Source organism: Tinamus guttatus, unplaced genomic scaffold (assembly GCF_059628265.1).
Source record: "Tinamus guttatus ecotype Peru unplaced genomic scaffold, ASM5962826v1 Tinamus_guttatus_pri_ptg000293l, whole genome shotgun sequence".
NCBI lineage: Eukaryota > Metazoa > Chordata > Aves > Tinamiformes > Tinamidae > Tinamus > Tinamus guttatus.
In genome coordinates, this window is record NW_028288827.1 from 1,782,023 (window position 1) to 1,797,893 (window position 15,871).

The window sequence follows — 15,871 nt, forward strand, 5'->3', positions numbered from 1 at the left end:
ACTCTCAGTGGATACTCCCCTCTGCTTGTTCTCTTTTCCCCATCTTTTGTTTTCTTTTGCCTAGGATCATTTTGACAGGCACTAGCTCAATGCCCGCGTCACCACATAGCCTGGCAGTTCAAGGGCACAGCTCCTGGCAGAGGACAGGCAGCCCCACGGTGCCCACGAAACCATCGCCCAGCCAAATCCTGTCCTTCATCACCGCCTGTGAGGCTGCATGTCGTTACCAACACCGGTTCCTGCGCGGTGACGGGCTAAGGGAAGCCCACCAGAGCCAGCCGTGTGCGCAAACGTGCTCTGTAGTGCCCCGGAGGCACCAAACTGAGGGCAGCTGCTCTTCTCATTAGCACAAGCTTATTCTTGGAAGAGACTGCACTGCTCCCAAATGCTAGCATAGCTTTTCTGCAGCTTTGTTCCTCTTTCCAAGGGCTGTTTGGTGAAAGTTTGCTGCTGAAATGAGGGTAACTTCATTGCTCCAAATGCCTTCCAATGCTGTGTTTGGTGTGCTGAGCACGGCGGAGGTGGTGGCACCTGGTAGAGGTCACTCGAGTCCTCCAAGCTGTCCTGCAACAGCAAACGCAGGGCCTGCCTCAGGCGTTAGGTGGACGCAGCCTGTGCTGCTGTGCTGGGAGATCTGCTCAGGAGCACGGGACTGCTCCGCCAAACCTGGCCCCAAAACAGCAGCAATGCGGGGGGTAACGGGCTGCGCGGCAGCACACGCAGCCTAACGCGGTACTACAGAGTACTAGGAGATTTCCGACTACCGGGCAAGGTTTTACTGTCACCTGAACCGTTATGATGCGGGCTGCAGGGTCGGCTTCAGTCCCTGTCCTGTATAAAGAGCCTTCAGAGGTAAACTCTACCGAAGGCTCAGGGAAGCTTTTGGAGACAACAGTGAATTGCCTGCTTATAAAAACCTTTTTAGTTTTGTGGGTCAGTATATGGTGAAAAGTCTTTAAAATAAGAGTGGGGAGAAGTTATCTGCTCTACAGAAGCATTTCTTGTGCTTCTGTGGTGGTTCTCAGTTTTCAGGAACAGAAACTTTTCACTCCTGCCCGGAACAGCACAACATCAGTGGAGAATTTATCTTGATTTTCTTGCTGTAGACTAAAACAAGTCACACCGAAAGGCCTCTTGACAGTCATCAGGACACGAGGGGTCTGTGTGTGCAGGGCGGTAGCACTGCTAGGGCAAGACTCAAGAGGAGGATGAAACCCGGCAAGTGCGTGTCAGGCTGGCAGCCCGCAGCTCCTCGGGAAACAGCGACGGGCACCCAGGGACTGCGGGCAACAGGAGCCAACCGCGGGGCCGTGAGGGGCCGCGGCAGAGGGGAGGGTGTCACTCCTTGGCCTGTCGCACGGACGGATCGAGGGGCAGGTGGCAGCGGCACCACCCAGCAGCGCAGCCGGGGGGGGCGGTGCCGGCAGCGGGGGGACGCGGCGGGAGCCGGGACGGGGCCCCGGGCGGCCCCGCAGCCCCGGGCGGCCCCGCGCCCCGCAGCATCGCAACCCGCAACCGCAGCCCCGCGCCTCAGCGCGGCCCCCGCCCGCGCCCCGCAGCCCCGCGCCTCAGCGCGGCCCCCGCCCCCCCGCGCCCCTGCCCGCCCCGCCCCGGCCCGCCAATGAGCGGTGCACACGGCGCGGCAGCCGCGCGGGGCTGCCCCACGGCTGCCTGATCGGAGAGAGACGGCGCCGGAGACCGCGGCCGCCGCGTGGCAGCTCCGCGGAAAGGCCTGGCTCGTTCCGAGGCCCTGTGGGCTACCGGTACCGGCTGAGAGCGCCGCCGGACAGCGAGTTGTCTGGACAGTCCTCCCGGGGGCAAATGGCAAGGGGCCTCGCGGCCAAGGCCCCCAGCGCGGTGCCTGCCGGGAGTTGTAGTCCCGCGGCTGCGGCTCCCGGCAGCAAGAGCGGCGCGGCGGGATCAAGAGGACTACAAATCCCGGCGAGCTCGCGGCTGCCCCCGCCTCTTCCCCCCGGGCAGTGGCGGTGTGCGCGGTGCGGCGCCGCCGGGAGGCCCGCCGCCGCCATGGACCTGTTCGGGGACCTGCGGCGCATGAACAAGCGGCAGGTAGCGCGCGGGCTCGGGCGGGCTCGGGCGCTGCCGGAGACGGGCGGCAGCCTCGCGGGCCGCGCGCTGGGACAGGCCCCGGCCGCTTTCTGACAGCCAACGGCTGTTTACGTGAGCCCTGTCCCTGCAAAGCAGCGGTCCTTGGAGCAGGAGGCGCCTCGGGGTTCCTGCTGCCCCGTTTGAGCAGATGAGGCCCCCGATGAGCAGAGGCCGCAGGGCTCCTTGCTGCCGAGGGCCTCCTCATGTTGCCACGAAAAGAAAATGGGGGGTAGAAACAACCCGCTGCTGCAGGGGTTGGTAAAGCAGTTGAGTTTCACTGCGGAAAGTGAGATAGAAGATCTTTCATGTGATAAGTTTTTATCTGAAAGTGAAATAAAAGAGCACATGCGCGTCCCTCCTTTTTCCCCTAGTCCTTGTCTGCTAACAGACAAAACTGTTCACGCTGCAAAGACTTCTGTTCATTCTGGCTTTGGAGATGCCTTGTGTTGTTTTTCATGTGTGTTTTGAATACTTCTTATTTCGGGTAGGACTTCAGGATGTGTAATCAAAAACAAATTTGATTTTTGCCATAAAGCTGTGAGTGTTTTACGGTCTTTGCTGTGGGCCGTTTGCTGCCTTCCAGCACCAGCAAACGCCGCGTTCGGCAGGCGCCAAGGCCGAGCTGTGCGCGGGCCAGCGCTCCGCGGCTGCAGCGCGCGGAGCGCTGGCCGCGCACAGCTCGGCCTTGGACGCTGTCCCGACACCAGCCGGGTTTGCTCGGGCTGGAAGGCAGCAAACGGCCACAGCAAAGACCGTCACACACTCACCAGATTTTATGGAAACTCAATTCTTGTTTCTTGCACTCTTACCAGGTCTTAAATTTTGCCATGATAGTGTCTTCAGCCCTCATGATCTGGAAGGGGCTGATTGTCATTACCGGCAGCGAAAGCCCAATCGTTGTGGTGCTCAGGTAAGGACACGGGAAGCCTTTTGTTGTGGTCCAGGAAGGGGATTGTCTCCTTTTGACCTGCCTTCCAGCCTGGATAGACATGGCATTTAGAGTATCACATACTCAAAGCAGTGCTCAAACACTTGTTTTCTTTTAACTGTGCTTTGGGGACCTCTAGCAAAGCTCTCTCTCATGACTGCAGTCTAGTTGTCCTTGAACTCAGTGGAGCAGTAGGTGTGTGAAACCCTTGACAGTTTAGGTCTGTTCCCTTATTGCATGGATGTCACCTGCCCAAGACTGCGCACAGCTGTCTGTGGGGATTAGGATTCCAGAAAGTAAGTTCTGCTTTAGTAGAAATAACTGTAATCTAGTGAAACTTCTATTATCTCTGTGAGAGGGAAAAAAAAAAAAAAACAAAAAACTAGCTTTAAATAAGCACAATGCACTTGCTGAAGGCACTGAACACCTTTTGGTGTACCTGTTAGTTTCTTGTTTACCTGTGTTTCTTTATTTTAGAATTGTATTATGGTAAAACTCACTTTGTGAGTTAATCATAGATCATAGATATCTGTTGCTTCTTTCTCGAAGTTATCTTATTTCTGATATATAAAGGCTCAGTCCCGCAGGCCCCTGTGTGCTAGTCAGGTACACAAAGTAAAGCTCAAATATATTTGTAATATTCAGCTATGCTCAGAGTCAAGTGTGTATCTATGGGGAATATATAGGAAATGGAGGAGTAATAATAGGAATTGTTCATAAGTGTAATTAATAGTGGGATCTGGAGTCCTATCAAAAGATATTATGGCTGGCTTTGGAAAAAGACATGAGTTTTCAGATCATGAGCAGTAATCACTGCTGCAAACGTCAGTCTTGTTTGTGCAAGTCAGACCCTTTCTACACAGAGCAGCTCTCCCTGCTCTGAGAGAGGTCTTTTGGCTTTTCAATAGCGAATTGGTTATCTTAACAAGAACAGCTCATTTTGTTCCTCCCATCATAGGAACAATACTGTTATTTTCTGTACAGCTCGTTTATTTTGCCTCTTTGTTGAGGCAGCAGGGTCAGTCTTCCACAAGCTTTCTCAGCCTGTGTCTTACTAAGGTTTGGGTTGTGCATCACATGTCTGTGTACTGCTATGGAATGGGTGAAGCTACAGGTTAAATCTTGGGTTTATCTGTATGAGTTAAATGCTCGTTGTTTTTGTGGTTCTTTCCATTTACTAGAATGCCAATAATCTCTCTCTCTCTGTTTGTTTGCAGTGGCAGTATGGAACCAGCTTTCCACAGGGGAGACCTGCTGTTCTTAACAAATTTCCATGATGACCCGATCAGAGCTGGTGAAATAGTTGTTTTTAAAGTTGAAGGCAGAGACATTCCAATAGTTCACAGAGTAATCAAAATTCATGAAAAGTAATGCAACTTGGCCTTTTCCTTGCTCCTAAATGTAGTTTCCTTTTATGTGACTTTCAATTACATTTTAATGTGTTTTATGAGAAAGGCAAATGAGGATACACAGTAAGATAAAATTTGTTTCTATTTGCTTGCAGTCCTGAGCACACTTTTTGAGACCTGTCTCCTGTGCTTGCTGGAGTTTGGTGCTGAAGCTCCACAGCTCAGCAGAGTTGCTCAGGTTCATAGGAGAACCTACAGCAAAGAGGAGTGCAGTGACACAAGCTACACACATCATTTTTGCAGTCAGTGGAAATGTGTACGTGAGCAAAGTCCACTTCCATAGCAAGTGTTGTAGGACTGGGAGTTTGGCTATGAGAAATAGCTTCATCTAAAAACAAATCTCTGGAAGGACATGAGAATTCAGAATTAGATGAAACCTGACAAGTAGGTGACCTTTGCTAATGGCAGTTTTCCATAAAAGAGAGGTTCAACTCAAAGTCTTACTCTTTTTGGGTATATTAGTCACAAAATAATTGTGATAATTCTTAATACATGAAATCATTCAGCAATATTTCATGCTCAGAAGCAACAGGCAGAGTGTTCTTGCCTTTTTCGTGCATACCTGGCATGATAGGCAGTTCCTTCCCAGACACAAGGGAGGCAGTTCTTTTTCCACTCTTGTGTAATATTAGAAAACATAACTGGGTGGCAAGTGCTGAAACATTTGTTCTTTAGGAAGCTCTGGTAATGAGCTGAACGTGTTTAGCTTTCAAGTGGTGTCTGTCCTTCAACACTGGTTCAGAACAAATATGTATGTCCAGGTACAGCCTTGTTTGTTTGTTTTCCATTTAAATACCTAATCAGTCTACAGAAAAAGAAAAATACTCCTTGTTTCTTGATATCTGTAATTGCAGTTAGCGTCTTGTGGAGCAAAATCATTTTGAAGAGTATTAACTTAATAACTTTGTTTAAATTATAGTGCCAAACCAAAGTCATATATGCATCAGCTGTACATGTGCCTAGTGCTTGGAAGGGACTGAAGCATGGCAGGTCCAGCAGCAGTAGTTAAATTACCTAATGTTTAGAATGAAGTGTAAAGTATTTTGTCCTTTTGGAACAGTGGGAAAAAGGTACGGTTTGGGCAAGGTCAGGAATCGTTTTTGCTTCCCTGAGGGAGCAGCCTGGCTCTCCTGAGCACCACGAGCACCCCCTCTTGCCAGGGGAAAAGTGCCACCCACTGAACTGCCCCAATCCCTTGAGTTTCTCCACAGTCCAGTAAAAAAAAAAATACAGAAATGGTTTGTCCACATGGTATTATTTAAAGACTCTATTATTTTTATTATTGAGGGTTTTTTTAATTATTACCACAGTAATAGATTCAGCTATAACTCAGGGTTTGCCAGGAACTCACCATATTAACAGATAAACAATAAATGACCTGAAATTGTAGTGCAGTCTTGGTGACAGAATACTGAATTGATGCAGATTTGCAGCTCACTTAAGTCTTGAAGGTTTCTCTGCATCAAAATGATTCCCATCGCGCTTCATTTTGACAATGGCAAAAAAAAGAGTTAAGCAAGTACATTAAATTTCAAATTACCTAAGGCAGTATATTGTTATATACAATTCCATTCCTAAAGGAAGATTTAGGATATACCTTGTACTTGCTGAAGTTTGTTGCTGAAACTCAGCTAAATTAATTCACTAATGTCTGACATCACTTGATGTTATTCAACAATCTGTATTTAAAAAATTCAAACCCAGCCTTTTCTCACTTGTTCGGATGTTTGTTAATCATTTTTTGTTTGCTTTTCTCAGTACTTCATTCCTGGTCTGTTGAAATACAGGGTTGGGGTGGTCTTTATCTGCACCTACTGCTTTGCTGACAGTTTCATGCCTGCTCTGGATGGAAAATACTCCTTTGGTGTTCAGAGTGTAATTGCTTACCTTGAATCACTATCTGGGAGTGTGTTTAAAAAGGCACCTCTTGTTAACATCTGTTGGCTCTGTCAGTAGAGTCTGCAACGTTAATGCTTTAATGGTGTTTGCTAAATAAGCAGGACAAGCGGCCCTGGAAGTAAAGGTTGTTATCTAATCTTGTAGTACTTTTCATCCTCATTGTGCTTTGTAGATGCTAATTGACATTTTTAAATTAAGCGATAGTTAGTTTATCACCTCATTGCCTTCTAGAGAAAATGGGGACATCAAATTTCTGACTAAAGGTGATAATAATGAAGTTGATGACAGAGGCTTGTACAAAGAGGGCCAGAACTGGTTAGAGAAGAAAGACGTTGTTGGAAGAGCAAGAGGGTAAGTAATGCAACGTGTTTATTTTCTTGGTAAGAAATACATATATAAAAAATCAGTTTCCTTGTTAATACAAACTAGGTCTTGTTTGCTAATCATTTAATTACCATTTTCTTTAAGAAATTCAAAAATAATTTACCAGCTGATGTTACTTTCTGTAGTCTTCTCACTAATTTAGAGAGTGGGGCTTTGTTTGTTTATTTATTCAAAGTAGTTATTTCACCAGTAAATAGAGAACTTAAGAAAACCAGCCATGTACCAGAAATCACTAGGAAATGACCTTTACATCCCACCAGAACAAGGTTTGGGCTTTCAGTCCCATACTTGTTGCCCTCACCCCCTAGTTGGAATGAAAAGTCAGCCTTAACTGAATTCGTTAGAAAAAATCTTTATATGTATTTTTCTTTCATTAGAATGAAACTTGTTTCCCTTTCAAATATACATTAGTGACAAGTATAAATGATGAGATTTCTTTACACAGTTCTTTCTTGAAACACTTCTACTTGGAGCCCTTTGCAAAGTGTGTTTGGGGCTTTGAGAAACTTGGCAAAACCATCAGAAACTTGGTGCAAATTCTGATACATCCTTTAGGCTAAGGTTAATGTCACAGGCCAATCCCAGGGCAAAGTAGGACTTCTTGTATTGAGTGCTATTCTCACTTGTGATTTCTTGCCTAATCTTAAGAGTCCTATAATATGTCACAGACATAGGGTAAACTTTGGAGTAAGAGTACCAAATAGTTCATTTTGAAGAATATTTATTTGCTTTTTTTGGTAGATTCTGCCCCTACATTCAAGTTAAATAAAAAGAAATAAAACAAATGCCCTTCCAGGCCTTTAATTGTGGTGGGTTAGGTTAAACGCCAACTAAGTTATGATTCATACTAGGTTGAAACTCTTGCCGTATTAGATTATATGGCTTTTATAGCTCCACAGCAAGAGGAGGCAGTGAAAGATTAAATCCCTGTGTTATTGTACATTAGGCTTTTGCTGCTACCCCTCGTTATGGTGACACTTATATAAGCAGCACAGAAATGGTAAGTATTTCTAGTGTGGTAAATAATGCACAGCAAGGAGAGGGGAATCTGAGATCTTGCTCCCTACCTTGCATCATCTGGCACACATGCCCCTTAAGGGTCCTGCAGTCTCTCTGGATGTTCATGTCTTTTAAATCAATTATCTAGAATAATGAAATTTCAGTAGAACTGAAGTATCTTCATGTCATTTTTGAGGGTTAATTTTATGCTGTTCTGTTTCATCAAATACAGATTTTTGCCTTATGTTGGTATGGTAACTATAATAATGAATGACTATCCCAAATTTAAGGTAGGTATACAAACATTTGAATACTTAAAAATAAAACTATAAAATAACAAGTGAAGCTAATAAGAAGAATACATGTATCAATAAATTTGCTTCCATAGTTTGCTAATTTGCTAATATAAAATTAGATGGCTTAGAGGTTTCCAAAATAAAAAATATTGTCTCTTATCCCTATAGAATTTAGTATTTTAAAACATTTAATATTGTCTCTTATCCCTATAGAATTTAGTATTTTAAAACATTTGAAAGCATTTTATTTATAAGAATATTACAAGCTAAGAGCATACACTTGTGATTCTTATGAACATTTTAATGTGATCGTATTTATGTGTATACTCATCCAGAAGGTGTAATGTTGAAGGGGCATATTTTGAAAAAATGTGTAATTTCAGAGTTTCCGTGAGGAGAATTTAAAATCAGTCCTTATTTTCTTTTGCAGTACGCTCTTCTGGCTGTAATGGGAGCATATGTACTATTGAAACGTGAATCTTAAATTTTAAAACAACAAAAGGAGAGAGAAAGAGAGCGCCGCCACTTCTCCAAGAGTGACGTTAAATAGACTGGAAAAAATAATATATTTCAGATATTTTAGTTTCTGTACACAGTTACCATACCGCGCAAACTTTTGTCTTGTCTAAATAAACTGTACAGCTAATGAGCAGAGCTTCTGGCTGTTTGTTAATGATGCAATTGCATATTTACCAACCCGTGTAGTTGGGCCTTGGGTCGCTCCTTGCCGGTGGACGGCGCTGGCTGCCGCGTGCGGCGTCGCCGGCCGCGCGGAGGACGGTGCCACCTCAGCACTGCCAGGGCCTCCATTCCTGCAGGAGGCAGCTGAACCAGCCCCGCACCCTGCCGCTCGCTGGGTTTTGCGTGATTATTTTAACCTCTGTGAGTGCCCTGGTCCTCCCTGTGCTACCCCAGGGACATAACATGCGGGACGGAACAGGTAGCGAGGTGTAAACAAGTCACTGTAAATACATAAAGATGCTGTTCCAGAGGAAAGGAGATGGGAAAGAGACCTTTGCTGTGGCTAAGAGCTGAGAACTGGAGCCTCTGTGTTTTCTCTGTGTACATGAAACTTGTTACCTTGTGGCCAAGGGACAAAACCTTGATTTCATAGAGTCATAGAATGCTTAAGGTTGGAAGGGACCTCTAGAGATCATCCAGTCCAACCCCCTGCACACGCAGGGTCACCTAGAGCACGTGGCACAGGACTGCGTCCAAGCGGGTTTGAAGATCTCCAGAGAAGGAGACTCCACAACCTCTCTGGGCAGCCTGTGCCAGCACTCTGGCACCCTCAGTGTTAAGAATTTTTTCCTCAAGTTCCTGTGGAACGAACTTTTGGTGCTTCAGTTTGTGGCCATTACCTCTAGTTTCGTCGGTGGCCACCACTGAAAAGAGGCCAGCACCATCCTCCTCACTGCCTCCCTTGAGGTTCTTCTAGACACTGATCAGGTCCCCTCTCAACCTTCTCTTCTCCAGGCTGAACAGGCCCAGCTCCCTCAGCCTCTCCTCATAGGGCAGATGTTCCAGGTCCCTGATCATCCTTGTGGCCCTGCGCTGGCCTCTCTCCAGCAGCTCCACATCCCTCTTGTCCTGTGGAGCCCAGAACTGGACACAATACTCCAGATGTGGCCTTACCAGGGCTGAGTAGAGGGGCAGGATCCCCTCCCTGGACCTGCTCTTAATGCACCCCAGGATCCCATTGGCCTTCTTGGCCACGAGGGCACACTGCTGCCTCACGGTCAGCTTGTCGTCCACCACAATGCCCAGGTCCCTCTCTGCAGAGCTGCTCTCCAGAAGGTTGGTTCCCCAGCCTGTATTGGTGTCTGGTGTTTCACACTTACGGACTGTCCATGTTTCTGGTGTTCAGGCCATTAACCTCTCTGCCTTCATGCCCTCAGCTACAGCACAAAGCTACTAAAAAAGATATGGGGATTTGCTAACACTGAAAATTACTACACGAGAAGCACCGTAGTGTACTTGGGCAATGTTACTACCAATAAGGAAAAACATCATTGATATTCCAGCCTTGAGAATGTGGGGTTCTCTCCTGTCATGTGATACCTGAAGAATGTTAAATATAAAATTGATTTTTCATTTTAAAACTTAACCTGGTAACCATCTTATGTGAAATTCTGGACTTTTCTCTTGTTGGCTTCAAATATCAATATTGTACCTTCAGCACAGCAGAAAATGTTTTCCTTGTTTGCTTTGGGTTTGTAGCTTTGATGAGGAACAGCATGGAGCTTCTTTCCTGTTGAGTTTTGTTTCTTCTGTAATCCCTCACCTCTACAAACTATAATATTTTACAATAATGGGACCCCTTCTGTTGAAACTACCAGTGCTGAAAGGCAGACAACTGCTGAATTTTTCCAAGTAATATTACTTCTTTTGTCTCTTAGTAAGAACTTTTCACAACAAACTGTATTATAAAAATGATTTATTTTGTATCAAATTGGTTAGAAATAAAATTGTGTATGAAAAAGGGCATGTCATAATAATTTAGATATTCTTAATGCAATCTTCCTGGAAGGGTACCATCATAGTTAAGAAAAAAAATAATTTAATTTTGGAGACAGTGTACGGGTAGCAAGGGTTTTGTTGTTGTTTTCTTCAAAAATTGGAATTTATCTCTACCTCTCATGCAATCTCCATCAGCTCTAATTTTGAGAGTGGGGTTTTGGATGTAACTGAGAGGACTGATTCAACATGTGGTTACGGAAATTTTTCCTTGCGTTGAGGACTGGTGATGAGAACGAAGGATAATATCTAAATGTGTGGGTTCACACTCAGGGAAAAGGGAGATCAACCTGTTTGTGCCAAGGCAAAAGTGAGAGGAAAATAACTTTTCCAAGTGACTTCTTCCCTCTCGGGTGCAGAAGTGCTCCCTAATGATTACTTATTTCTGGCTCCTGCTTTATCAGTCTGTTGGGGGTGGCTCAAGATCCCAATGGGCTTTGGATCCGTGGGTTTGGAGGATCCATAAGTGAAACAGGCTTGTGGGGCCCCTCTTAAACACCCTGTGTTAGAGAGGGCATGTGGGGAGCAGTTGGGTGTCTGCAGCGGCGCCTGCAGCTGAAGATATGGAGTCGCAAAGCCAGGAGCCAGCGGATGCCGTGGCCGCGGCCTAGTCACTTGCTGCATTAAAGGGAAGTCAAACAGCACCAAGGAGTGACCCGCGGCTGCCCGGAAGGGCGCGTAGACGCTGCCGGGAGCCCTGGTCTGCATGTGGCTGGGCCTGGGCCATGCCCCGCGGAGCGTCCCCTTGCCGTGCTGATCACACGAGACCGGTGCCAGCCCAGGTGAAACGAGCAGGGTGGCAGGGACAGCTCTCCTCAGGGAGGAGAAACCACATTTTCCAGATTTGGGAATCACATAATGGTTCTAAAATTTGTCATATCAGTATTCTGTTGATGACTAGCAGGCTTACCCTGTGAGTACCAGCACTAGCTTGTTCTCCGATGGTGGTTCTGTTCAAGCCTACGGATGGTAAGGGATTACTCGAGACCCAAGGCATGGGTTGCTCTCAACTTACTTAGACTCCCATCATTGCCTACTTTAAGCAAACTATTTCCACTTCTTGTGATCTAGTCAGGCAGTGCTGCTTGCTTGGTAGCTTACAATAGAAGCTGGGGAGGGAAGAAGTGCAAAAGATTTTGCACTAAATTTCTGATATTAAATCCTTTCCTTCTGCTAGAGAAAGCCTGGAATCTTTTAGTTCTCATTCTGGTACCAAAGATGATAACTTTGACAGTGAAATGCATATGAGGAGGATGTTTTATTTCTGCTGTAAATTGTGCTATGATTTAATGTCTAATAGATATTATTATAGTCCTGGAGATAATGTTGTTTCCTATCTATCTGAGATGTTTTGCAACTGAATGTTAGGAGCCTTCCCTACTAGCCTTGCTGAGAACACGTCCAGAGGTGACGTTGGCAACGCAGCAGAAGGGCTTTGCCAGCGGCTCAGGCCGCGCTCCCGCTGCAGGGACAGGGTTGTGCCCGCGTGCCCTGGGGACACAGCCACCCGCGGGCCCAGCCAGCGCCAGCCCCTCTCCGTGGACTGGTGACCGGGCAGGGTGGGAGCCGGGAGCGCCGCGGCTGGGAGCGAGGAGGTGCTCTGGGCTGCTGGGAGCGGGGACTTGCTAGAGGCGCCCAGCTGCAGCGCCTAACGTGGCGTTTTTCTGTTGGCCCCTCAAGAACGGCTGCGTTCGGGAAGTGCTGTGTGCCCGGCAGAGCTGGAGGCAAAGGGATGGGGAGGTCAGTCCTGTGTCCTCTGTGCACCCGGGAAACCAAATGGCAGCGTGGTCCCGTGAGTGATGGATCCTCCAGTGACACCCTGCAGCGAAGCCTTTGGGACTGATCAGGCCGTGATGGAGCAGGCAGGGAACACACCGTGTTCCCCGGTCTCCGCCTGCACCGGCTGCGTTCAGTTCTGCTGAGGCTGCTTTGGTGCCGCCGAGCACAGTCTGTGTGGGCGCCAAGCAGCCCATGGCAGCGCCCTGCAGCCTGGGACTTCCCGAAGGCCTGAGCAAGCCAGGCCCGGCTCACGATGGCTCTGGATGCACCGGGACCTGGTGAGCTGCCCACGGAGCTGGCAGGCACCCGCGCTCCCCATGGTGGCAGTGGCAGGTCGGGATGGACCCACGTCAGCCCAGTGCTGTGTTTAACCAAGATAGCGCTCCGCTGGGGTGCAGAGCTCGTTTTCCTCTGCACCCATAAGCTTTATCGCTGCTTTTGTAGAGCCTACAGGCCAAGCAAACAAGGCACCAGCCACCTGCGTGATAGAAACTTTCACACATTGCCACAAAGCTTGGCCGGATCAAACAGAAACCCCTGTCCCCTGTCGTCACTTGCACCTGGATGCAGCTTTTGTGCGTTGGCCATGGCAGCCTCTCTAGCATTTGTGTGCGAATGGGGGATCAGCAGAAATGCTAGGTATTTGATAAGTGTACACACACACACGTGTGTGTGTATATATATATATATATATATATATATATATTCTTTATGCAGATATATAAGAATCTAGTGTAGCCACATCACCAAGAGTCACCTGGACTCTTGCTTTCCTACCCCTTGCAATGCCCTGGGCTCTTCAGGGCACTTTGGGCTCGTGCTCAGCATACTCCCTTCAGGCACCCACAACCATACAGGGACAAAGGGCAGTACTAGGGAAGTGGAACTTCTAGTTTCCTCAGTACCTCTTTTGTGTGGATTTAGCCCCAAATTAGTGAGCTGGCAGATGTGTCGCTTGCTCTCTTGCTATGCTAGGGCAGCTGCAGCCAGCGTGGAGCGCGAGCACCATGGCCGAGACGGGGGCATGAGCCCAGCCCCATCCAGGAGCGGGACAGACCTGGACCCCGGCAGGGAAGACAGTCCCCACGTGCGGTGCGACGGCCTGGCACAGCATGTGGCTGGCTGGGAGCAAGGCATGTAAACATGTCAAGGCAGCAAATTAATCTGTGTTGCTGTAATAATTGCCTTAAAAAATCCATTACAGCTTTCCAGCCATGGAGCACAAGTGTCACTCACTGGGCAATGGGGATGGATGTACAGAGAGCAAGAAAAATGTCTTGAAGGGAGGAGGGCTGCTTCTTGAAGCTCAAATACAACTTGATGTTGATGGACTCTTCTCCAGGGAGGGAAGTCTTGTCCCAGAGAGATGTCCAGGAATGACACAGGTGCATGCTATGCCCAGGTCCCTCCCCACTGTGGGCTCCCCATATATTCTTTCTTTATGTATCTGATTATTTTCTCCTGAAAAGGATTACACAAAAAAGGGAGCAGCTAGAATAACTCCAAGTGATGCTGCTTCCTCTTCTCCACTGCCCAGGGACCCAGCTGCATTGCGGCATGGACCAGCTGGGGCATCCATCTCACTTGCTTTCTCCATCGTCTCAACGCTCTTCTTGGGACCACCGTGTCCAGTCCAATGTTAAACACCTACGCACTGGAACAGTTTGGTGTCTCCAGTTTGGGATGTCTTAGAAGGACTTCATGGTTTCATGTACGGGGGACAGAGCTGCTCTGGTGGGGACCTGCGCGAAGCTTCTCTGGCCATTGCTGGTGGCTGGAAGAGCTGGGACAGCTCAGCCTGCTGGAGAGAAAGCCGGAGGTGGGGACGGGGTCGTCACCGTTTAGCTGTCGGGAGCATGTCCCCAGACCAGGGCCAGGGGTGCCTGGTGGCAGGCGAGAGGCAGTGGGCACAGCCTGAAACATGGGAAACTCCACCCGAGCTCAGGAAAATGATCTGCTGTGAGGATGATCCAATGCTGGAGCAGGTTGGTCAGAGACATGATGGCATCTCCATCCTTGGAGATACTCAAACTGGCCTGGACTTGGTCCTGATTCTCCAGAGGATGCTCTAGGAGCCTGATGCTCTGGAGGATGCTCCAGAGCCGGGGATGGAACTGGGCTGGAACCAGGCTGGACCAGGGACTGCAGGGCTCCAGCCCCAGCTGCTCCACAATTCCTTTGCTCACTGCTAGTTTGCGGGTTTTGTCCCAGTTACACCTGCCGCCCATGAAGGACAAGCCAGGGCCCATGAGGCTTTGCTGTCCCTGAGCTGAAGTCACCATCAAGCGGAGCAGGTGACAAGAGGGCGAGTTGCCTGCTGGGACACCCGGGTTTGGGGCTGCATGAGCTGCAGGCAGAAAACAGACACTGGTCCTGCCCATGAAAAATTCAAGGCGTCTCCAGTTGCTGGCGCCCAGGAAAGCAGCCACCCTTGGGAGGCTCCTGACGGCTGCGGAGAGCGAGGACGGGGCAGCTCCTCCACGAGCAGCAAGTGCCACCAGGGAGCCCGGGCAGAGCCGGGTCCGGCCCTGCTCAAACTGCCCAGGGACCCTGGCCTTCCACCTCAGAAACCCTGAAAACACCTGTGTGCTCCAGGCAAACACGTCCCTCTGAAAAGCCAATGCTAATTTAAAAGAAAAACCAATCCCAGATTCAACAGGCTCTGTAACTCAGTATTTTTCACTGTAACTCTACTGACCAAAGGGCAAAATAAATTAAATTTTTATTAAGTCCACAGCACAAGACACAAAAGGGGAAGGGCATGAGCAACAGTCTCAAATTAAAGCAATCCAAGACAGCAGCCATCCCCAGAGCAGAGCTGCTCCACAGCAGCCAGGCTTGGGAAAGCCTTCCCTGCTTGAGGTGGTTTACTCTGAAAACAGAGAGATCCTTTAATTTTTCATTTTCCTGCCCAGAACAGTGGTACTCAGTTAGGATTTCCCATGGATTTTCCACCACGTTCCTCAGCTGCTGCTCAACCCATGGTGTGTCCTGCCTGCAGCAAAGCCCTGACAGAGGCACGAGGCTGCTACTGTAAATTAAACCGGAATGCATAATTAATAATTGAAACCACAGGGCGAATTGCACTAGACCGTAAAAGCGATTCAATCAGCTAGCACCCAAGAAGGGAAAAATTTAGCTCGTGCAGGACACAGTTGTCTCCAGAAGGACTGTCTGGAGTAACAGCCAGGGAAGAGGCTGCCTCGGAGCGGTGCTGGTTTCCACCTGGAGCGCAGCATGGCACTACTGCAGGCACTGCCACAGGGTCAGCCGCAGGATGCGGCGGGCGCTACCGACCGCATGCCAGCCCCTCGTCGCGCTCCGTCAGCACCAGCTCCTCTGCGGAAAGCAGCCCCGAGCCCTGCGTCTCACCCGCCTGCTGCCCAGACAGCCGCTCGCCCACCCGGACTCCTCGGGCCTGTCCTCGTCCTCGTGGCTGACGGGTTTTCACTTGCTACCCGTGAGGGAGTCGGGCAGCTCTGGGACCTTGGAGCCCCACGGGGTTCACAGTGTTTCAGCACGAGGCAGGGAAAAAGTCCCCTAAATGTGAGGAT

General features: G+C 48.7%; 1 protein-coding gene across 2 annotated transcripts; it reads left to right on the plus strand.

The window, feature by feature from the left end:
- Positions 1 to 1,976: 1,976 nt before the first annotated feature.
- On the plus strand, positions 1,977 to 8,555 carry SEC11C (SEC11 homolog C, signal peptidase complex subunit). 2 transcript variants are annotated; one of them, XM_088527863.1, is made up of 5 exons: positions 1,977 to 2,067; positions 4,252 to 4,401; positions 6,574 to 6,693; positions 7,958 to 8,015; positions 8,452 to 8,555. In XM_088527863.1, exons 2-5 carry the CDS (start codon positions 4,259 to 4,261, stop codon positions 8,503 to 8,505), a joined length of 375 nt encoding a protein of 124 aa, XP_088383989.1. In that variant the 5' UTR covers positions 1,977 to 2,067; positions 4,252 to 4,258; the 3' UTR covers positions 8,506 to 8,555. The 2 variants fall into 2 exon arrangements, with proteins under 2 accessions (XP_088383989.1, XP_010217058.1); XM_010218756.2 differs by lacking the exon at positions 1,977 to 2,067 and adding an exon at positions 2,912 to 3,016.
- The last annotated feature ends 7,316 nt before the right edge of the window (positions 8,556 to 15,871 follow it).